We start from the raw sequence: 23856 nt of genomic DNA, 5'->3' as shown, positions 1-23856 counted from the left end.
AATGATGAAAGCTTTGCGATGTAGCCTACGGTAAGATCAGTGTTGCAGCAGCGCACTGTGCGATAGAGAAACCAAATCAAAACAAACATACCTTTTCGCGTCAAGGACAATTCAGTCGATCCGTACGCTGTATGTCTGGCTGTGTTCACCAGGCTGCTGTTGGGTGCTGCGCTTATTGTAGCCTAACACTCACTACATCTGTACAGCGCTCTTTAAAAAAATACTTTCCCAAAGTGTAGAAAGAGGGGAACTTTCAGAGCGCAGGACCTGGGCTGCTTTATGTTGTGCCGTGTGGTTCAATGCCCTTCCCGGCTGACGTGAGGGCTCCCACCTCTGACGTCTTGGAGAAGTGCACAGGTTCTGCTCCGCGTCCGAGATGGTGTTTGTTTGGGTTTTGGATTTCCCGAGATAACGACTACTGAATCACAGTCCAGAGGCTTTCTCAAGCGTATAAGGTGATCTGCTGGTCTGTTGCCCACGCAGCGTAATAAAAGGAGCGACTAGTTTATGTAGTTTTCTTTTCTATGGATTCCATCCGTAAAATGTCTTTGAGAGGCACACACATGACTCAAGCTTGTGATTTGCGGATTATTATTTGGCATTACCCTCACACCCTAACTACATTGGAGCTGAGTCGATGCTTGTATTGGCAGGTCCCCATGCAAGACACACCAGACTTAACAAGTCTGCTATAAGCTAATGAGTTGCATACATTCAGATGGGTGTGTTATTGTAATGATACACCAATTAATTTAAATTTGTTTTTATTTGATGCAAGTACAGGTAGAGGAGCAAGACATAAGCCCACTTAGGTTCTTCAGATTAAAAAAAAAAAATCTAGACAGTAAGGACAATCATGGGGCAGACATTTTGGACGTCATGCATGCAGCAAAACGCTTTTCTGTGATGCTGTATATTTTTCTATCTTCTTCTCTACTAAAAGGGCTGACATTTATAGTAAAATAACATTGAGAATGACAGAGACAATGTATTATCAATGGCCATGGAGATTAATGGCCATTGTTAAAATGATATATGCATGTCGATTTATCCCATTTTAACAAAATGATCTACGTAATAACATAAATTAAGAAAAAGATGAAAACTATTTAAACATGACTATACATGACGCATGATTGTCAAGTCATGCCACGGACATTTCTTAAGAACAGCAACACATTGCAAAGGCACGACAGAATATCAGCAACTGATTGGTCTTGTCAATGGAGTAAACTTTGATGTGCAAAAAAATGATAACTCTGAAAACCCCAAAAAATGTTGTTTAGCGCAAAAATAAATAGACCTGAATAAAGGCTACACATTTATGAAAAGCCCATTAAAAACTGCACAGGGGAATCAACTTTACTGACAAAAAATTAGCAAGTTTGAGCTCAAGTTACAAAATGCAGGTACAATGCTAGAATGAACAACAAACTACCAGACAGCAGAACCCACGACCAAACAAGTGACCCAGCCAGATAATGGTAAGTTGATAAGAATGTGTCTGGACTGTAGAATAACCTCAACGGTGACCCAAACGTGGTATCGACCCCCTGGCCAGAATCCTAATGCTGCTCTCGCACAGGTTAGATCTTGACAGTGTTGGCGTGTTTTTTGCACAACGGCTTGTCCATTTTGGAGAAGAACGCCTGGCCTTCCAGACTGGTGCTGCAGACCTGTGGAACACACACACACACACACACACACACACACACACACACACACACACACACACACACACACACACACACACACACACACACACACAAAGATACAAACACACACACACACACAAAAACACACACAGATACACACACACAAAGATACACACAGATACACACACACGCATACACACACACACACATGCACACACACACACACACACATACGCATGCATGCACGCACACACATACAGACACAAACACAAGCACACACATACCCACAAACAAACAGACAGTTATTAAAATGTGTTGGTAGTTAATTCTACATTATTCAGATATCATTTTTAGATTGAGATAACTACCTCTATGTTTACAGGGTACGTACCGTGCACACAAAGCAGGTATCATGCCAAGTGAAGCCCAGGGCATCAAGGAATTTATCCCCAGCCTCAATGGGGAAGTCGCAGCCATGGCAACTGGTCCCAAACAAAGTGTAATAATCTGCAAATTTGAAATAACATTGTTTGGTTTAAAGTAACAGTTTACTGTGTGATTATAATAGGCCTACCATTCGGGCAAAACGACACAAAGAGACATATGTTTGTCTTTCCGTGGCAGGAGACAAGTAAGCCGAAGCGCAACCATGCGATAATGCAACCTCTAACACTTGATGGTTGATAGGAAAACAGCAGTTCTCTAAACAACCGCAGCATGTTCAGACTTTTCTGTGACTCCTCCCGAAAAAATAACCCAATCCGTCAACAATATGGAACAAAGAACATCTTCCCTGGAATCATATCCTTTGGAGGAGTACAAAATATAACAGTTGCATGCATTTTTGGGAACTGAAGTCAATGGGGCAGTAGAGCTATGGTGTGTGACTGACTCCCAAGCCGGAAAGGTTGGGGGTTTCGAAACCCTACTGGCCAAAGTCTAGATCGACATGCCAACACGTCCATGAAAAGACGTGTTGATCCCGTACCTGTCTCACAGTACGGCTTTCCGTCCTCCATGTGGAAGGTGTTGCCTCGGATGGGCTTCTGGCAGGAGACGCACACGAAGCAGTGGACGTGCCAGGTCTGCTTCAGGGCATTCATCACCTCCTACGACAAAACAGAATAGTGAAGGGGGAGATTGCTGTAAGTCTGCATATGCTTGTTCATTTTTGGGGATAAAAAATAAAGCATTTATCTATGTGTTTCAGTTTGTCTGTCTGTCTGTCTGTCTGTCTGTCTCTCTCAATCTACTGCTACTGTATTCTTCTCCCTCTCTTTTCCTCTCTCTCTCTCTCTCTCTCTCTCTCTCTCTCTCTCTCTCTCTCTCTCTCTCTCTCTCTCTCTCTCTCTCTCTCTCTCTCCCTCTCCCACCCTCTTTTTCTCCCTCTCACACCCCCTCTTTCCCTTTGTCCCTCCATCCCTTCCGCTCCCCCTGCTCGTTTAATAACAGCAGTGAAATATAAAAATCCATTCTATTGACTTACACAGACCACTCATAAACCCAACTTCCTCGCCTCTTCAGACCCCCTTAAACATGTGTGCGGGGCCTTCTATACTGACTGTGTGTGTGTGTGTGTGTGTGCCCCCGCCCCCTCCTCACCCCTAGGATCTTCTGCTGGCAGCTCTTGCAGGTGGGGGCCAGGTACTGCTCGTAGCAGTGCACGCAGAACACCTGTCCGCGCTCCTCCACGAAGCCACAGTCCACCAGGGAGCCGTGGCAGTGGGAGCAGTTGAACTCCTCGGGGTGCCAGGACATGCCCATGGCCACCAGGAAGGGGCCCCTGTGGGTGGGGGGGGGGGATGTAAAGTTTTCTTTACGTTTTGTTTTTTTAAAGCCGCAAAGTTCATGCAGGCTTAATTATAAAGACGTGAATTATATAAAGACGAGGCATTCAACTCTCATACACCGGCTTAAAAAAGTTGTGTTCTTTATGTTCAATGAAGTGAGATCAAACATGAATTTGGAACAACAAACCAATACCCAAACTAATGGACTTGACCGCGGATGTTGAAACGTGTGATGATGACACGTGCGTTGCTATTGTCCTACTAGAACGCCGCCGCCCTTCTCTACCTGATGACGGTGTTGCACTTGTTGCACATGGGGGTGCGGGTGCCGGCGGGGATGTGCTCGGCCCTCTGCACCAGGGAGTCCAGGTCCTGGGGGTGGGGCTGGGGGGTGGGCCGCTGCGGACCCTGGGGGGCCGTCTCCGTGACCTTGCCAAACGAGGGCGCCGGGCGGGCTAGGCCTTTAGGAAAACCTGGAGGGGGGGGGGGGAGAGAAGGTGGGTGTGTTATATATGGGAGGATATGAAGAATAATCATCGCAATATGTAATTGTTATTTTTCATTTTATACATTTGATAAGCATTGTGAGAAGAAGTAGTATTGATACTAGTCGTAACAGTAGGAGTAGTATTCGTGGTAGTAGATTTAGTTGCCGTAGTAGTTAGTTGGGTGGGACTGTAGCTTCTTTCACCAATCACTGTGTACAGGTGTTTCAGAACTAAGGGAACCTTGTTAAGAAGCCTGATCGTACAACGCCAAACCTTGTATAGAAGCCTGAATCAGCAAGTGTTCTAACTTAACCTTGTTAAGAAGCCTTAATAAGCAGGTGTTCTAGAACTAACTAAACCTCCTTAAGAAGCCTTAATCAGTAGGTGTTCTAGAACAAACTTAACCTCGTTAAGAAGCCTTAATCATCCAGAGTTCTAGAGCTAACTTAACCTTGTTAAGAAGACTTATTCAGCAGGGGTTCTAACTTAACCTTGGTAGGAAGCCTTAATCAGCAGGTGTTCAAACTTAACCTTGGTAAGAAGCCTTAATCAGCAGGTGTTCTAACATAACCTTGTTTAGAAGCCTTAATCAGCAGGTGTTCAAACTTAACCTCATTAAGAAGCCTTAATCGGCAGGTGTTCTTTCTCAAGCTCGTTAAAGGTTGGGTATGGGATTTGCGAAACGCCATCAGATTTTGAAAACACACAACTCAAATGGTCCTACCCCCTCTCCTTCAACGCTGACTCTGACTCCGGCCATTCCAAGTACATGGACGCGCAATCATGCACGAGCGAACAAATGCGCGAGAGCGAGCCATTAGCTAGTTAGCTAGCTCCAGTAGCTACCGCAGGAAAACAACAAACAGAAGCTTGCTCTGGGTCACGAGCTTTGAGTACGTGCACGAAGGGGTCACGCGCGGGGAGCGGGGGAGGGGGAGTGCAGTACGACCGTTTGATTGACGTACTTACTGTCCAATGCCGCTCGGTGGGTCTGGAAATCATTGGCTGGAATTTTTCGAGCCCTGCCTGTTCCACAGATGATTGACTTGTTTAGATTTAATGTCAGTACTTCTAACACTGTGGCTGTAAGTGGGTTATGATAAGGATTTTAAGTAATTTTGCAAAAATGGCCAAAAAAGAGAATTCCATACCCAACCTTTAAATAGCCTGAATCAGCAGGTGTTCTAGAACTAACTCAACCTAGTTAAGAAGCCTTAAAATCAGAAGGGATTCTAAAACTAACTCAACCTTGTTAAGAAGCCTGGATCATCTGGCCGGTCAGCACCACACTGCTCACAAAACAGATGACGCTCTGTTTTTCTACACCGGGGAAACATTCCCAAATTCCCAAAGCTAGTGGATGAGACACCTGGGAAAATACCACCCCCTTCCCACCCCCGTGCTCGTCTCCCCCGCTAGCTCCTCTCAAAACACTCGTTATCTGGTCCTGAAGACACTGTGAGGCGGGGCCGGCCTCCACTAAAGGGAGTAGTTGTTGTTGTTGAATCCATTGAGAGACAGAGGTGCTATTGAGAGACAGCCAGGTGAAGCATATCAAAGCTGGAGTGAGGTGGAGAAGGGGGGGGGGGGAGGCTTCTCTTGGTGTGTGCTCGCGATAGACGCCAAACGCACCGAGTAAACATGACCGGAGACTCACACTGGGATGGGATGGCCAGGGAGAGCGAGGGATGGACTTGAGGAGTGATAGACCATGTGGAACAGTGTGAGTTTGTAAGTGTGGATGAGATGAGAGAAAGTAACAGAAGAAAGTTACTATTTTTTAAGAGCCTGTCTGTCTTCCCATCTGAAAAAAATAGTGATAGACTAGACCGGATGTGTATCGTTGAGTCTATACGCCTCTGTGTAACCCTATAGAGTAGAGGAAATAGGGCACCCACCCAACCACTGTCTGTGTCAGAGAGGATTTAACCTAGTAAATGGGGAATGGACTGCATTTATGAAGTGCTTTGCTAACCAGTGGCGACACTAGGAAGAAAGTTTAAATCTAGAACTCTAGCTTTCTCAGACATGAAGACAGGGTTAACCTAATACGACTCCAGATATTATTTATACCATGAACACACAAGTGTGTTTTTAAAGCCAGGGAAACATAAAATAAACATTTAAGATATAATTATTTTGAATTTATTGATCATACATTATATATGATCTATTTGCTACTTTGTTTCAAATCGAATTGACCATGGTATGAAAAAAAAACACAATCTGATGATCTGATTATCCCTTATTACATTGCAGACCTCGTCACCCAAAATGGTTTAGACGTTATACGTAGTCTACAATAAAGAAAAAGATACAAAGCTATTCTTCAAGGTTTTAAAAAGAGTTACGCTGCCACCTAGTGGTTCATTAAGCAACTACATACAAATCCTCAAAACTGACTGATGATAAAAAATGGACACGTGCATGGCTGTTGTAACTAACTCAGATACCAATGCAGTAGCATTATGATACAGAAAAGCATGTTACGACCTTCTCCTTTCAATGTACGATCGGAAATATATTTATACTTAATCTATGTCCAAGTCATTTTGAGGACGTCAGGCTTATCTCCCAGAGCTTCGCCGGAACCCCTATTTAGCTGAGTAGAGCCCGCGGCGTTTTATTGGTTGGTTCTTATATCAGGCCAGTGGAAAGGTACCTGTACCTACGCTTGTTTATTACCCAAGTTTCAAGTAAAAAATAGTCTAATGATTTTTCTCTTTTCTGTGACTTTGGCTGTGTCCCAATTGTGAGGAGGCTTCAAAAATAGTCGGCAAATACGCAGGTCATATTATAAATACACACATGAAAGGCAAGGCATTATTACAATATATTTATAAGCATAATTATTATTTGTCTAACAGCCAAGTTTATTCGACCGATGCAATGGGCTTTATATAGGGAAGCCTCCTCAGAATGGAGACCCAGGCTTCCTGATGACCAGGGGCTTGAGGGGGCCGAGTTACCATACCTGACGCTGAGCCAGGCTGGCCGGTGGGCTTCCCTTGTGGAGGGGGGCCGTTGAACCTGGGCGGAGGGACCCCCGTCCCGTTTCCATTCCTGGGGGAGCCGGCGGTTTTGGAGAAGGTCTTGGTGGCCGGGGAGGTGTAGGCCCTGGGCGTGGCGTCTTCGATGACCTCTCTACTCACACACACACACACACACACACACCCACACACACACACACACACACACACACACACACACACACACACACACACACACACACACACACACACACACACACACACATTCTTTCGTATAGTAGGCCTACAGCATTGGCTGATCGATCAATCAGAAATACACACAAGAGCTGTGCTTGTGAAGACCTTCAAGACAAGGCGTGTTTTCTGCGGCTCTGTGGAGATTAACACTCAGGTCTCCATGGTTACCCCCCTGAGAAGAGATCTCTATTTATTTAACAGCTCAGAGAAATTAGTGCACAGATGTGCTCGACAGTTTGCTCCGAGTAATTTGATTAGACAAGGGGCATTCCATGAGTGCTGCTATAGAGTATAACAACAATGGGTCTTTAAAGTGTTCCACATGTGTCACAGGTGTGTGCACTGCAGGTGTTTCCCATTACCGCCCATTACGTTTTGTAAGCGACGGTCGGAGGCTGACAATGGCATCACACATGCCACCAAAGCGACCGTCAACAGACTCAGACAGATACAGATAATAATGTACATGATACTAATTAGCCGGCCTGCGTTAAACTGTGGACCACACACACCATAGCAAGCTAGCGTGCAGGGACATGTTTATGTGTTGCTTGGCTTCCATCCAGTCCCGGTCCAGTGGTGGAACTGTTTGTGTTGGCGGAGCCAAATGACTGATTAAACACACACATCATAACGTGTTGTCGCTTATTAGTGTCAACGGTTGTCTTGAAGCAATATCACACTCGAAGTGTTGCTATGCTGCATATGAGCCCTGGCGCGGGGATCTGCGGCACTTGGCCTACAGCCTCATGGGCTACCTAAGACCAAGTAACAGCCATGTTATATTCAGTACAACAGAACTCCCTCTTGTGTAATGCTGCTCCAATAACCTGCCCTGGTTCAGACGTAACATGGGCTCATCGACATAATCTGAACAAACAGGGACAGATTTTCTTAAAGTCTGAAATTGCAAGTGACCTTTTTATGTGTTTGCCAACTCAGTTTGTCATTTGAGTTGTATGTCAGATTGTATCATGTGTGACAAATGTCAAATAAAATAAAGGACAGCTGGTTGGACCAATCACATCTCAAGATGGCCGGTGCCACCCCATTGGCTAGGCCCTTGAGTAAGGCCATGGCAAAACGTTGATTTTCCTCATTAAGACACACAGCCTTCCACGATAATGGACTGACTAGGGGCTCTGCGACGATAGGCGATATCCATTACATTTAATTAGCAGGAAGCTCATTGACACACTGAAGTAATCAGGCCAATCATGGTCTGCTTTGATTGAATCAGAAACGGTTTCTGATGAAAACCACAGTCAGATGAATCCAATTAGTCCATTCAGGGCTGGCTACTATCCCGGGAGCTGTCAACCAAGGAAGATAACGATAACACTAAGGAACAAAATACCGCACAGCCAAATGTAACAGAGGCTGTTAAGGCTTCCTTTTTAAATAAAGGTTACATAAGATACAGCAAAATGAGACTGAGTACTTACCGATCTATTATTTAAGAAAACACATTTGGAAAATAAGCTTCCCGAAATTTGATTTGTTTCGAAAAAATAGATATTTCAGCAATTGCTGAAACGCAGGCCAACAATGGGCTGTTGTGTGTGAAATCACTCCATTCAACAGATGTGGGACATTACAGTGATATAACACTAGCTTTTTTGGGTTCTCTTTTCCATTTGTTAGACCAAGTTACTGTCAGGGCTTGGGCTGAGCCCTGCTGCCTACATTACCAGAAATCTGATCAAATCCTATAGGGGAAACACCATTTTTGATCTAAGTAGATACATCCAAAACCGTTTCCCTGCTTTCCTGCCCAACTTACTTACCTTGAAAATAAAAAGCAATTTGATCTGATCTAAAACCAACAATATCCAAAACCAACAATATCCAAATCCAACAATATGTTCACCATCGCAGTGGAGGAATAATGGTATATATATGATATTCTTATTCGTACTCTAACATTACTACAATCTATCTGCTACAGCACCAGTGAACGCTACTGAGCCAAAGGCAGTCTGCCTGCAATAAATCCCATTAAGTGGAAATTGATTTTTTTTAAATATCAAATGTTTTATGACTAGATTTTTAACACGATTGTAAAAATGTCTACATCAAAGTGGCTTGATAGAGCTAAAGTTATCTTTAAGGAACGTAAACCACTCGTAAAATCCCATTGCAAAACCCACTCAAAAAGCCATATTGTTAAATGGCATATCTCCCAGAAATGGAAAGACAGAAAGAACGATAGGAAAAAAGTGAAAAGAGAAGAAATAAGGAAACGTTTTAGACCAGCTGCAGGAAGAGGTTTTTATTGAGGTATGATAACAGAACGGTTAAAATATGCAATGGTTAGTGCAGAGAATAGATGAGAAGCAAACTTAAAACAGCTAGGTACAGAGTATTTAAGGTGGAAAGAGAATACAGATAGTACATAGAAAGAAAAGAGTAAAGTGTAAAGTGGGATATGTATACCACTGTACAGCAAAGTAAGAGTACATGCCTGTATATATATACATATATGTATAGAGATTTATATATATATATATATATATATATTAAGTTTATCACGCAGAAATATCTGGCTTTGGTTTGTGTAGTTGTTATTAGATACCATATTATCTAATACAGGTTTCTATGTGTATAATCAATCATTTTAAAACATCACGCTTAGTAATACATGGCTGAAAATAAATAAGTGGAACTTGAAATATGAAACTGCAACATATTCTACTACACATTTAGCACCCGAGCTGAAACCCCATGGTGCCAGTCTCTTAGCTTGTTGTACTTGTGACCTATGACCTCTGCATCCAACTTGGAAAGCCTGATTCGCCCGGCAACAAGTGATGAATGAAGGAAAGGGAAAATGAAAATAATTCATAGAGAAAGTTTTTAAATAACAAAGATGTGAAAAGAGAAACGCAGGGGTTAACAGCAACAGAAACACCAGGAAAGTCCCTACAAAGCTACATTTGAAGGCTTAAATATGGAATGAATGGTAATATGAACTTCATATGATAATGACTATAATATGCTACTGAGCGGTATTTCATTATGGTGAAGGAAATAAATCTAAAGCTACTGTAATTGGTCTAATCGGCATCACTACAAAAATACCATCAATCCTACTCTTTGATTGGTGCTCGTATGAAGGGAAAACTGTTATTATGAATTAGGCTGACCCATTACAGAGAAGTGTGTGTGTGTGTGTGTGTGTGTGTGTGTGTGTGTGTGTGTGTGTGTGTGTGTGTGTGTGTGTGTGTGTGTGTGTGTGTGTGTGTGTGTGTGTGTGTGTGTGTGTGTGTGTGTGTGTGTTTGTGGTTACAGCTGGCTTCTACAGCTACCATTCAGATGTGAGCCACTTAAGAGTTTGCAAATGAGACTTCCTCTGAACATGAGTTCCTCCAGAGTAAACCCTGGTACTCTTCAGGTGTTGTTAGGCATATATTGTATATACTGCACATGTACAATTTAATCTGAAACTCTCACTTACACCAACATTTGACTGATTACTTACTTTTTTCCACTGTTTTGTGGGACTTCATCTGCAGGAACAAGAAAAAAGGAACAAAATTCAGATATAAAGCAACAAATGAACATATGATCTGTACATCACATCATATGACATTGAAAATAACATCGCTAGATAACAAAGCTAGGGAAGGTCATTTGTTTCTTATTTGTCCTATTTGTTGTTTTGAGTTAGTAGTTGCAGCTGATTGCTGGCTGCATCCTGACAGCAATCAATAAATCAAATGCTCTGGTCGAGACAAATAAATGAATCATGGTTGGCTGAATATAAAATAAATAAACCGACCTTAAATAAACTGATTTCTAAAACAGTAATGATGTTGAAAGATGATACTAATATCGAAAAAGATAAATACATAATGTTAGAAAAACACAAATGCATACAAAACCAATACATACAGATATTAAAACATTCTCCTGCCTCATTGCATGTACATTATGTTCTATACGATTACCCACCGTTCTCAGTCCCGGTCAGCTGGGCCAGCATGCGGAAAGACCTTGACTGGGACGTCCCGGACCTGGGGTGCCAGTCCTCGGTGTCCTCGATCAGACGCTTCTTGCTGTCACTCAGGGCCAGGCCATGGGTCATCACCTCGGGCTGGACCTCAGCTCTCCTGCACGGCCCAAACAAAGGATAATGAGTAAGTACAGCTGTACACAGGCAGTGTTGCCAGATTGGGCCCGCCCAATCTCCGTTGCCAGATTGGTCGGGAAATCGGACCCAATCTGGCAACACCGTTTAAAGACACTGGATCACTAGGAAGACGGGAACCATGTCCACATTTGAAATTGTAAAACAAGACAAAGGGTCTATTTCGATTGAACTTAAATTACACAAAGGACAGCCAGTGGGTTAGTCAAGTGCAAACACACGCCAAATAAAGTGCTCTTTGTTCAACGAGGAAGTGAAAACGTTTAATTATTTTTGGTGAATTCGTTTTTTTTGGGGGGGACAGGGATTTAGATTTAGTTTTCTGCGGAACATAGTTTTGGGGTTTTACCTCCTGGGTGTAGTCGTTGGTGGGTTTCTATGGAAGGACATTCACAGCACAGAATGGAAAGCAGTTAAAGGTGGCGTAGGAACCAAAACCCCAAATTAGCCCCCAAAAAGTGGGGTTTCGTTGAGGTTGCTGTAAAGGTCACATGGATGGAAGGTATGACAACAGCTCTAAGCTATACTTACTTAGAGCTTGTATGAGGCTCGCTATTAGGAAGAAGAAAAACACCAACAGACTAGTCAGCTACAGTATCAGAGAACCGAGTAAAACTGCTTCAAACTGAGTTTTCATTTCCTGTTTGGCTGGGTTAAAGTATCCTGAATTATTTCCTTAAAAGGATATAAATGATTGTGAAAAGTTAAAATGGTGGAGAGGGGAATAAGTGATAAGTTAAGATTATTTTGAAAGCAACATATCTTATATTTGGCCACAAGGTGGAGGTAAAGAGCTAGAGAGAGCTCTGTAATGTTCGGGGTTAGGGTTGGGGTAAGGGTTATCATTAATAATACAACGTTTAAAATATACATTACCTTTTCTTTTTATTGATTAGTCATTTTGAAGCACCTCAATACTATTATTAAGTTTATTAAATCAAATTAATTATCAAATTTCAGAGCCACTCATTTTTCAGTGTGTGTGTGTGTGTGTGTGAGGAAACAGTTGATGCTTTGAGGGGTGATCCAATTCACACGCCACCTTGCTAAGACAAAGTGAAGACAAAGTGGATCATTCGCATGGACTTATAAGAGCTTAGCGTCAGCCGCAGCAACACACTGAGAAGATAGATGGAGATCTGCCAGGGACTTTTCCAGCTCAGTCAACTGTGCCTGAGGAGCTTACAGCCCTATTATAGGTGACTATATCCTACTCACCACTGACTTACAACTACGGGGGGTAGTTTCCGGTGACAACATGAGCGTTTGTAGCGTGAGCTAAACACAACTGTAGCGGAAATCCAGATTATTTACAGGACTTCAAAGTGTGCCCTTGAATCTAAAACAAGCATATAACTCAACCATTAGGAGTGGGCAATTTGTGAGTGAGTGTAAGAAAACCCATGCCACGCAACGATTCACCAGTAAGCAGATGTCAGTCACGAATACTAACTTGGCTGCTGTATTCACTTCCCCCTGGAGACAGAGAAAAGGTATGGAAAAAAAGGTTCATGAGAGAGAGAGAGAGAGAGAGAGAGAGAGAGAGAGAGAGAGAGAGAGAGAGAGAGAGAGAGAGAGAGAGAGAGAGAGAGAGAGAGAGAGAGAGAGAGAGAGAGAGAGAGAGAGAGAGAGAGAGAGAGAGAGAGAGAGAGAGAGAGAGAGAGAGAGAGAGAGAGAGAGAGAGAGAGAGAACTGGGCAGAACAGGGTTTAAAAGCATCATAATGATTTCATTAAAACGGTAGTAAAACAACAATTCAAAAACTGTTTCTTCATCCGAAAATAGCCCTTCTGAGAGCATGCGCTGATATGAACCAGAAGTGCCTCCAACACAAAAAAACACACTCAAACACACAAAATCGTGCAGCAAAACGTGCCTCGACCTCCCTTTGGTAGCACTGCGTGTTCGCGACCCCCCACAGGAGTGCAACTCACAATGAACACCATGCGATTCTTCATGACACCGCACCTCTCCACCCCCCGGGCTCTCCTTAACGACACCACCCCCTTCATCATCATCGTGGTCGTCAGCACCCTTCACCACGCCCGCTTTCCAGCGAACTCATCTGAACCCGTTGATGGTGGCCGTGATAGCGGTAAGTGTTTACAGACGGGGGGAGAGCAACCGTGTACCTAGCGTTCCCCTCTCTCTCCGTCTCATCAACCCCGTGGGACATAAAGGATTATTTCCCTTTGTAATCACGGAATGCCTTCTTTAGTTGTTGACAACCTATCCGAGCACTCGACAAATATGGAGACGAGTGCGGCGGGTCTTTGTGAGGTGATTTGTCAGACATTTGTTAAATTACAATGAAGGCTCTCCTTCTTGGCTGCGATTTTTCCTTGAGGTGATTTCTAAAGTGGGTAGCACTTAGGGAATTGACTCTCTACTGAGTTCAGCATTGATAAAGCAATGTTCCTAAATGAATATACATTATTATTATTATTATTATTGTTATTATTAATAAGATATTGAGAAAATGGTTTATGGATGGTTTACAAAAGTCTTTCATAATGTTTCCTAAATGGTATAATACTGCAAATAATGATGAGTTCAGGTTGTCACAAAGCATTAGTTAAGTATTTTCTGGGAGTTAATTTAAGGTGAGGTCTATATATGCCTAACTCATTAAAACGATGCATTACTTGGTACTGCTGCAATGGTACTTTACCTACTTGACCTAATCATGAATTGCAGAATTATTTGGAATTCTAGGAATTCATTATTTACCACTGCTTAATCAACGCTTCAAAGGTGCATTTGTTCTAGCGTGCCAGCCAAAGAATCGACCAAGCGACCAAAACCAGAAGTCAAACCGTAGCAAACCAAACCAAATGTCCCAGCCGGCCGCTCTACAGCCTTGTTCCTGTTTCCACCAAAAGCCTTCCAGCTCCCAGCGGTTAATTAGAAGCAGGTGACAGGACACTGACGCAGAATACCCCTGGTTTGGCATGGCCTTCTACAAACTCTACTGGTCCCACGTGGTGCGCGGTAGCAACAGCTAGCCGCTCGCCCCCGCTGCTTTTACTTGCAGCTCGGCCGTAGCACGGCTGGCGAAAAAAAGAAAGAAAAAAGGGGACGTCTCTTCTACCCTGTAATTCATCAGCGTGTAATGCGATGGTTTATGGGATGTGTCCTGTGTTAGTTTTTCAAGTGACAGGAGATCTGTCGGGGTTTTGTTGGTTTCTGAGAGCCTGGACGCACCAGGGGATGGTAGGGAGGGAGGCGAGGCGAGGCGAGGGGCGGGGGGATGGGGGTGGGGGTGGATTCGGAGGGGGGGGGGGGGTTGTTATGCCACAGCAGGAGGAGCACTTACCCGTTGGACTGCTGCTCCGGCAGGCCGCGCCTCTGCCCCATCACCACCTCGGTGGCGTTGACGTTGGAGTACAGGTTGATGGGCGTGTTGTAGACGGACGGCTGCGGCACGTCGGGGTGGGGGGCCGGGGCGGGGGCCGGGGCCGGCGGCACGCGCGGCGGGAACGAGGCGTTCGGCGACCGAGCGGAGGGGGGTCGGGCGAACGCCGAGGGGGAGGAGCCTCCAGAGCCGGGCCGGGCGGCCGTGGCGGCGGGGGGAGGGGCCAGGCCGGAGGACCTGAGGGGGAACGGGGGCTGCGGCGACAGCGAGGGTCCCGCCGGCGTGAAGGCGGAGGAGGCGGAGGGGATGGAGGCCACCGCCGGGGGGGCCGCGCCGCCGCCGCCGGCCGCGCTGCTGCCAAAGGGGCGGGCCGTCTTGTTGTAGGCGGCGTTGGCGGGCTGGGGGGACGGCCGGGTGATGGGGGCGGAGGAGGCCGGGGGGGGGGATGGGAACGGGCTTAATGATTTCCTGAGTCTCGCCCTGGGAAGGGAAAACAATAGGCGGACACAACAACACCGACATGCAGTGGGGTGAAAAACAACACGCAAGCCCTGTGAACGCGTCATGGGTGGGGTTAGCCGGGATCAAGCGCTCACACACTCAGCGGTGGTTTTTTTGTTTTCACACCATGCTGTGGTATGAGCCTATAGGACGGGTGGCGATGGAGGTGAAACATGACACACACGTGGAAAGTCAAACTGTGAGCTGACATCCTCTCAGAAGGGCACGGGGACATATTGCTCCGATGGAGTACAATATATACGATTTCAAAACAATGTCGTTTCAAGCGGTATTCCTGGTCGTTATTTGAAATGGGAATACCAAACAGAGAGGGGTTCCTACCTTCGGCACGCTGGGAGCACTCGAGGGCCTGTGAACCAAAACAGAAATGTAGTTAAGTTACCACCCGACATGTTTCCAAAATATTTCACATATTGGGATTTGGCTCCGCTTAACAACGAGCCCATTGTCCTACAGGGACAATATGGAAGAGTTATTTTCAACTGTGCAGTCTTTAAAGGAAAAACCGGCATGCTTTGAACAATTCCCTATACTTTTTAAAGCTAGCATTTCACTTCCTGGATTATCATCAGGGAGATCCCGAAAAGAAGAGAAGAGACGGCTATACAAAGGAACCTAGGCAGCCAACCAGCCTGCTCTAAGGAGCTCGGCCTCCAATAGAGTATCTCTAGTAGAAGTAGTACGCATGGTGTATCCTCTCTCTCTCTCTCTCTCTCTCTCTCTCTCTCTCTCTCTCTCTCTCTCTCTCTCTCTCTCTCTCTCTCTCTCTCTCTCTCTCTCTCTCTCTCTTTCTCTCTCTCTCTCTCCCCGTCTCTCTCTCTCTCTCCCCGTCTCTCTCTCTCTCTCTCTCTCTCCCCGTCTCCCTCTCTCTCTCTCTCTCTCCCTCCCTCTCTCCCCCGGTCTCTCTCTCCCTCCCTCTCTCCCTCCCTCTCTCTCTCCCTCCCTCTCTCTCTCCCTCCCTCCCTCCCTCCCTCCCTCTCCCCCTCTCTCTCTCTTCCGCAGAGGTGACGGTGAAACGAGGATCATTATGCTCCCTCCATTACCCTACTGGTGTTCCCGCGTCAGCTCTCCCTGAGCCTGGATTATCATCTCACTCAACCGTCCCCTCTGGGACCAACCTCTCTCTCTCTCTGGGCAGCTCAGAGGGATGAATTTCCCAAAAAGCCGGTGTTTATCCACCGATCCGCAGAAGCTGTTGTAATGTTGATGTTGGACGCAAAAAGAAAGGGGCCGTGATCATCTTGGATATGAAACCAGATAGTGAGATCGGAAATGCCATCTCCTGGCCTGCCAGGGCTTGTTACATCTTCTGACTTGCCAGGGATTGTTTATATTACAAAAAAAAAGTCCTATGGAAACCTAGTTTGTGTTTTGGGAATACAATAGCAACTTTGTTTGCGTTAAAAGCCGTTCCTCGTGAAGCTTGAGGAAAATATGTGGCAAAAAATTGCATTAAATCTTGATTATAATCCTTGTATGAATTATATTTCACAAAGAGAACCAGCTTTCTTTGCAAGAAGTTGTTTAACTGCCACCCAAAGTCCTTCTCCGTAGCTGGGACGGAGCTGTGAAACTTATATATAATTTCCGCCACTTGGACAAACTCAATTGATAACCACCCCTTTATCTTGGTCCCGCTTCATCCCTCAAAGTACTATGATTACCAGAGAACACTGTGTTTCTAAGCAAATGCTTCACCCAATTCTTCATGTTTGCAACGTTAAACGTTAACTCTTGGCATGCTGTATCCTCTTTGGGTCATTGAGGTTGTTTCGTTTTTTCCAGGTTTGCCACTGGTGCCTTTTTCACATTTATAAATCCTACCTTCCAGCGAAAATAGCATTCGAGGAGTTGAAACTGTCAACCAGACACTCAGCATACATTCCTACCACTTAAGCTATCCTTCAACGCTGTCCCAATAACCCGTCTCACGCTGCCTTTCAACCGAAACTCTCGCTTTCAACACTATAACACTGTCTATAGTGTTACGTCGGTTCTGAAAGCGTCTGTAAAGTCCTACCTCTTGAATACATTATAGGATCAGTGATGGCAATCACTGGTTGCAACAGTTAAAAAAATCATGGGGGAGGTCTCTGCCAAAAAGACTTGTGAGGTAGTGTAAAAAATAAGAGAAAACTGACAAGGGTTCTTATTGCGCTACTTGAAGTTGGCCCCTGAAGAGTTGACCTTGAATCCAAGGCCTTGAAAAAACAATGCTCCCGCTCTGACTGTCAAACATCATGATGGATGAGTTCCACGCAAACTAGACTGCGTACGCCACACTCAATAAAACACTCACTTTCTTGTTAGCTATTTTATCGTGGCATTTCAAAAACACACATTTATTCGCAATTATATAGATAAATAATTGTTTTAGGGGCTTTAATAACTCTTAAATTGTTCTTGGATCGAATGTTAACGTTAAAGATGCCGATGTGTTTTTCTACGTCTATATCGTTCTATATTTTGACACACGTTTTAAAGATTAATGATGGTAGCCACAGTGGACATATAACTATCTATTAAAAAAAGGTCTCCACTTCTGGAGTGCGTGAGTAGGCGTGTAGGCATTTTTCACATTATGAAAAAAGTTATGCAATGTCCTGACAATGATTGATGCAGCTGCTTGCAACGGTTCGATCCCATAATAGTCGTATAATGTTATCTGAATGTTAAACTCCTTGCATGCACTTCTGGACGGTGGCCAGCCCAAAAGCCCATGATGTCCATTTATATTTCAGAGATGTTGTGGAACATTTATCCAATGTTCCTGGAGAAAATGCATTTTCCATCCTAGCATTCCTCTTTTGGCACAAATAATGAGTTTGTGTTGTTCTGTTGGGGGGAAACACAAGAGTGATTTTAAAACAAAAACTTTTGTTCATGGAAACACGATATCGAAAAATGCAGAATCACTTTTAATGTGAACCTTCTTTTTCGGAAAATGTTTTGACTTCGATACACTGCTGTTCCTCTTTCTTCCCCTCTTCCTATTCACAGATCCATCTCTTGTACAGAAAATGAACCGTTGTTCTCCCTATATAGCACATAAGGCCGGCAGCTTAGCTTTAATACTGCGCCATTCAAACAGCACCAGCGCTTCCGGCTGGAGACACAGGCCCTAAACGAACAACTGGGTCCGGTCCGGCCCTGGAACTTGTCCACACAAAGGAGAGTTTTATCCCTCCTAAAGACAACACTGTGGCTCAGCGAGGTCGCTCCTGGGACAGAGGCCATGCTCATACAGTCCTCTCCCTGTCTCTCTCTCTCTCCCTCTCGCTCTCCCTCTCTCTCTGCAATATTAGGAAGAGCGTGATGCTAATGGACACACTTTCCCTGGTTGTCGGGGCAAGTTTAGAAATGACTAATAGCATCGGGCCCTACCCCGCTTTAGATTTTGAGCCAGAATTGCTGACGTCATCTGTGCCCACGCTTGCATCTCTTACTGATTTCACATTGCGACACGTTACGTTTTTGGAACGGAGCTATGATGTGGAAATATTATGCTACATGAAAATTGAAAAACATCAAACTGCGCTTTTCCATAATGAATGATCCCCGCCCGTCCCCCGAGGGTGGTGTCTCTCTCTCTCTCTCCCTCTCTGTCGCTCCGTCTCTCCATCTGCCCGTCTGTTCCCAACGTGCTAACTGAACAAACACTAGTCAGGGTGGTCCTGTGAACATCTGCCCGTCTCTCCCTCTCTCTCTCTCTCTTCCTCCCTCGCTCCCTCCTGTCCGGACTGCCCTGCTGCCACCCTGCTGTTATACACGGCCCCGGTGTGTGTTAATGTGTGTAGGGGTGTGTGCGTTTCAGTGCATGTGTGCGCAGGTGCGTGTGTACGCGTCAGCGAGAGGTTAAGAAAGAGACGTCAAGTGGAAAAGGAGGGAAATCGAAAAAAAGGCTGAAAAGAGATTAAGAGACTTAAATGAAAGAGGGAGACACAGAGAGTGAGAGAGAGAGAGAGCGGCAGACAGACATCTCCCTCAAAGGAAGAGGGGATTTAGATCAGGATAAAAGATAGGGAAAGACAGAGAGAGAGAGAGACGGAGAGGGAAACAGGGTTGTTTATTCGATCCTTCTTAATGTGTTGACGTACATTTCCTCACCGCACGCTGTCACCGTGAACGTCGAGGCCTTGCGTGGTACACTACAGCCAGCTCACGAAGGCCGTGCCAGCGCTCTGACACTAAGTGGAGTGTAACTACGGCTTGCGAGCACTACAAATCACGGCCTCTCTGGATGCGGTACAAGCTGGATGCAACACAGAGTTTGTAGTTCCATATTTCATCCCTCATTCCGATCCATCACGTTTTAAACCCGTGCCAGGACTTCAGAGGGCCCAACTGTGGCTCGTGTCGAAAAAAAAAGAAGAAGCAATAATTCACTCGCGAGAATATTTCAGGGCGGTGCTTAGAAACGTAGAAGGTTTGTGATGGGATTATGGCAACTTCTAAATGTGTAGCCAACATGCGACAAATACAATATCTAAATATGGTGCTGTTTTTGTAATGCGTGTGTAGCTTTCAGACACTTCACATAGTTCCCCAGCCAATTATCGTCCTTTCTGTCAAAACGCAACGCACACATACACACACTTACACAGCTACCCGCACACACACACACACACACACACACACACACACACACACACACACACACACACACACACACACACACACACACACACACACACACACAGGGTCGATTTATTTGGCACCGAAAACACACATCTGGGTCGTCTTGTGATGTAATCAAGGGAGGGTTCTCCGCGCGTCATTAAAGCAGATTAGAGCGCCCCGCCATTTCCCCCCTCCGCTCTAACAAGCATGTCCTCACAAGTCAACGGGGTAGCGCTCAAATCCTTCAGCCCTGGGATCAACGCCTGTTTGTGTGTGTGTGTGTGTGTGTGTGTGTGTGTGTGTGTGTGTGTGTGTGTGTGTGTGTGTGTGTGTGTGTGTGTGTGTGTGTGTGTGTGTGTGTGTGTGTATGTGTGTGTGTGTGTGTGTGTGTGTGTGTAAGTGTATGTCTGTATGTCTATGTCTGTGTGTATGCGTGTGTGTGTGTGTGTGAGAGTGAGTGCGTGCGTGCGTGTTCTTGTGTGGCACAATAAAAGCCATGTCTGGTACTCAACCGTCGAGGAAACAGACGTTTTGAACTACACGCACACACACGCGCACACACAGACACAGACGCACACACACACACAAACACACACACACACACACACACACAGCGAAGGATGTGTGAAACGTCTCCGCAGAGTGAGGCCTTAGACCCCAGGAAGACGGGCCCGTGGGCTGGGCGACTCACTCCCATCCTGTCCCCCTCTCGTCTGTGGGAGCCAAGAGAAACACTCTGGCACATGCTATCTGAGGGGGCCGGGGTCCGGACCGCCGGCCGACGGCTCAGCTCCCTCATCGCATTAACACGCGTAGACACACGCACACACACACACACACACACACACACACACACACACACACACACACACACACACACACACACACACACACACACACACACACACACACACACACACACACACACACACACACACACACACACACACGTGCATACACACACACACATGCATTGACACACACACATGCATAGAAACACACAAACACATGCATAGACACACATACAGGCACACACGCACATACATACATGGATAGACACACACACACAAACGCATGCATAGACATACGGACACACATCCATACAGACATGCATGCATACACACAAACACAAACACACTGAAATGGACGCTGTCAGAAATACACACATACACACACACACACACACACAACATTTGAATCATCACTCACTCAGTGACTGATTAGGGTTAGGGTTATGTTATAATAACTTAGCAAAAACAAACCTCATCAGATGACTGAAGCCCTCTAACCACTTGCTGAAACCCAAGGACTCTGTCAAAGGAAGCTTGTTGGATGAATGTGTTTGTGTCTGTGTCGACTTTTTCTTGAACTGTATTTAATCCCTTAAAGTGCCTTGCTCATTGTGAAGGGTGGATACTGCTGCCTGATTTGCCTGAACAACACAGAACAAAGACGCGGCGCAAGAAAGCGTTTGGAAAAGCACTTTATAGCCCGGCCTGCTTCCAACGTCCTGCACTAGAACTAATGGCTTCTGTCAGAGGAATGCGATGCCGTTTCCTTGATATTTCCCTTCCTGCTAATCCGCTTAAACCTACGCGCACACGCCACCTTGATGACCATTTAAACATGTTGACAGATTCAGCACCTGGAGAATACTGCACGCTCCCACAGAGACACAGAGAACCAAGGATAGAGGAGAGAAAAAAAGACTCTGACGTGAAAGCATGTGGCAGTGAGACTTAAATAAGAGAAAACGGTGGTCATTATGGAGGAGATGACAGGGCTATTTATAGAAGCAAGTCGAGTTAACATGTCCCAGAGCCTGTTGTTATTTATCTTGGCTACCTCGGTCCCGTGATGCCGTTTACAGCCTGAGGCACTAGGTATGCGTTCTTGTAGATAGGATTTACAGTAGGTCTATTTCAGGCCACTTACTCATTTTTGCATGCACAGCGGTATAGATCTGTCACATGACATTCCAACGTGATCGCACAAACTCACATATTTTACGACTACATGTACTACTGCAGTGACTTTACAGACGACTCATAAATCAGACAAATACGCAATAACAAAATTCCTAGCATGTGGGAATGGTAACTTATAGCATTGACACCGTATATATATTTCAATTGTATTTCTTTAAGCTAGAACATTCAAACATCGCTGGCCCATTACACAACCCAACTCAAAGTCTCTGCGTTCCTTTAGATGGTGCTGGTTAAAAAACAAGCATATCGATATGTTTGAGATCATAGCTGATGCCTGGACGAACACGAGCAGGACGGCGCCACAGGATTCCCTCTCTGCATGGCATCTGGCCTACTGTTCCCCCACGGCCTGCCTGTAACGTTAGCCCGTGCACACCACAGGCAGGCAGGCCTGTGTCTGGGGCTGCTTCTGGACAGGTATGGGCCGCAGATGGCCTTCATGTCAATCACTCAGACGGCCTTGTGTGTGTATGGCGGTGAGCAGCAGGCGACCGTATAAAACAGACCGTGGTCGCTCCTCATCGGAATAAACCGTAGCTCAATCTGAAACCGTCTGCCGGCCCCGCTTCGTCCTTTTCGAATCGTCGTGTATGAAGTTTACGTGTATGAAGAGCCCGCAACTGACAGAATCCGGAGAGTGGTTGTTGTCTAAGGTTGTGTCCGAGGAAGGGTTAATCCTCCACACTTGTAGTATAACACAGTTTCATGCACAACATCATTAGAAGGGCTAAGATGCCAACACCTCCTCCCCTTTTCCTCTTTCTCAGCCCAAAATGCATTTTTTTTAAATGTCATGGGGTTCGAATTTGAGCTGAAACACTGGCTTCACTTAACTTAATTTGTGTGGTGGGTAATGTGTGAATGAAGGCAGACTGACAGAATGAAAGGAGAAGTTTGAACTTTTAACATCTCCGCATGAACCAGTGCTCGTCGTTCACACTTTCCCCTCGGCACTGTTTACTCTAGCCCTTTATGAGAGCGGTGCGACTGGACAGGGCGAGGGTCACACATATACACACCCACATACACACGCGGGCGCCGACGCAGCCACACACAGTAGACAGGTCAAAGGTCAGCATATCATTAAAACGCAGACACATTCCCCGGCACCCACACCCACACAACACACAACACACAACACACACACACACACACACACACACACACACACACACACACACACACACCCAACCACACACACCCACTCCCACTGCTGTTCTTCTCATAGTGTGTCAGAGCGTTCACCGTCTCTGTCTGTTTTATCTTTGAGGTTTTGGAACCAGGTGTCCTCAACCACCGTCTGCTCGGGAGGCGTGTTCGATTACGCCAAGTTGCATATTTCAATGACAATAAATAAACACCCATTATCATTCCTTCCTGAGGCAACGGGCCGCAATCATCTGGAAAAAACCTCTCCGGGCGCTTTTCAGGGGAGCGCTTTTATTTCTGTTCTTTCCCAAGAAAAAAGTTCCACAAAGAAAAAAAACAATTCAGTTATTCTGCCGGTGGTTGCAGAGCGTGCCGTGAAATTATTGATTACTGCGATTTAAAAAAAAAAAAAAATCATAATTTTAAACAAATTACTAGGCTTGCTAATTATGGAGCCGTCTGACACTGAACAGCAAAGGGCATATAGAACATAGTGACCGGTGATTCTATGGTCATGCTGGAGTATACACTGAAACACTGCAGACAACTTGTGCATGGATTTTAGCTAAGGATTCCACGTCAAGGGCAGGAGCTCAAGCCACCCCTGAACCCAGCGAACCTCAACGTTTCTTGGCCCATTTGTACGTCTGAAGTTTCACACGGCCCCTACTTTTGGCATAGATGTGTGAGCGTCTGCCTCCCCGATCCCCAGGCACTGTTTTAATCCTATCAACATCTGCCGGTACCATCAATGTCTGCTAGTTAGCAGGAGGAATCTTTTGCCTACAAACCGGTTTGTATACTGGGGAACTTTCATACCTTTTGGATTACTTTTGTAAATCAAGCATTCCTGATCAAATGTCTGTAGCATCTTTTGCGGATTACTTTTGTAAATCAAGCATTCCTGATC

General features: G+C 45.4%; 1 protein-coding gene across 1 annotated transcript in view; it reads right to left on the bottom strand.

Moving 5' to 3' along the window:
* Positions 1-747: 747 nt before the first annotated feature.
* pdlim5b (PDZ and LIM domain 5b) overlaps positions 748-23856 on the bottom strand; it is a 43735-nt gene continuing 20626 nt past the window's right edge. The window contains 11 exon segments of the mRNA XM_030354369.1: positions 748-1676; positions 2047-2162; positions 2644-2764; positions 3258-3438; positions 3732-3918; positions 6908-7077; positions 10642-10669; positions 11115-11272; positions 14626-15108; positions 15110-15144; positions 15508-15535. Of these exon segments, the coding sequence (XP_030210229.1) occupies positions 1587-1676; positions 2047-2162; positions 2644-2764; positions 3258-3438; positions 3732-3918; positions 6908-7077; positions 10642-10669; positions 11115-11272; positions 14626-15108; positions 15110-15144; positions 15508-15535 (1597 nt within the window). The 3' untranslated portion in view covers positions 748-1586.

This window comes from Gadus morhua, chromosome 4, assembly GCF_902167405.1.
Source record: "Gadus morhua chromosome 4, gadMor3.0, whole genome shotgun sequence".
NCBI lineage: Eukaryota > Metazoa > Chordata > Actinopteri > Gadiformes > Gadidae > Gadus > Gadus morhua.
This window is presented reverse-complemented; position numbering and strand designations above follow the sequence as displayed.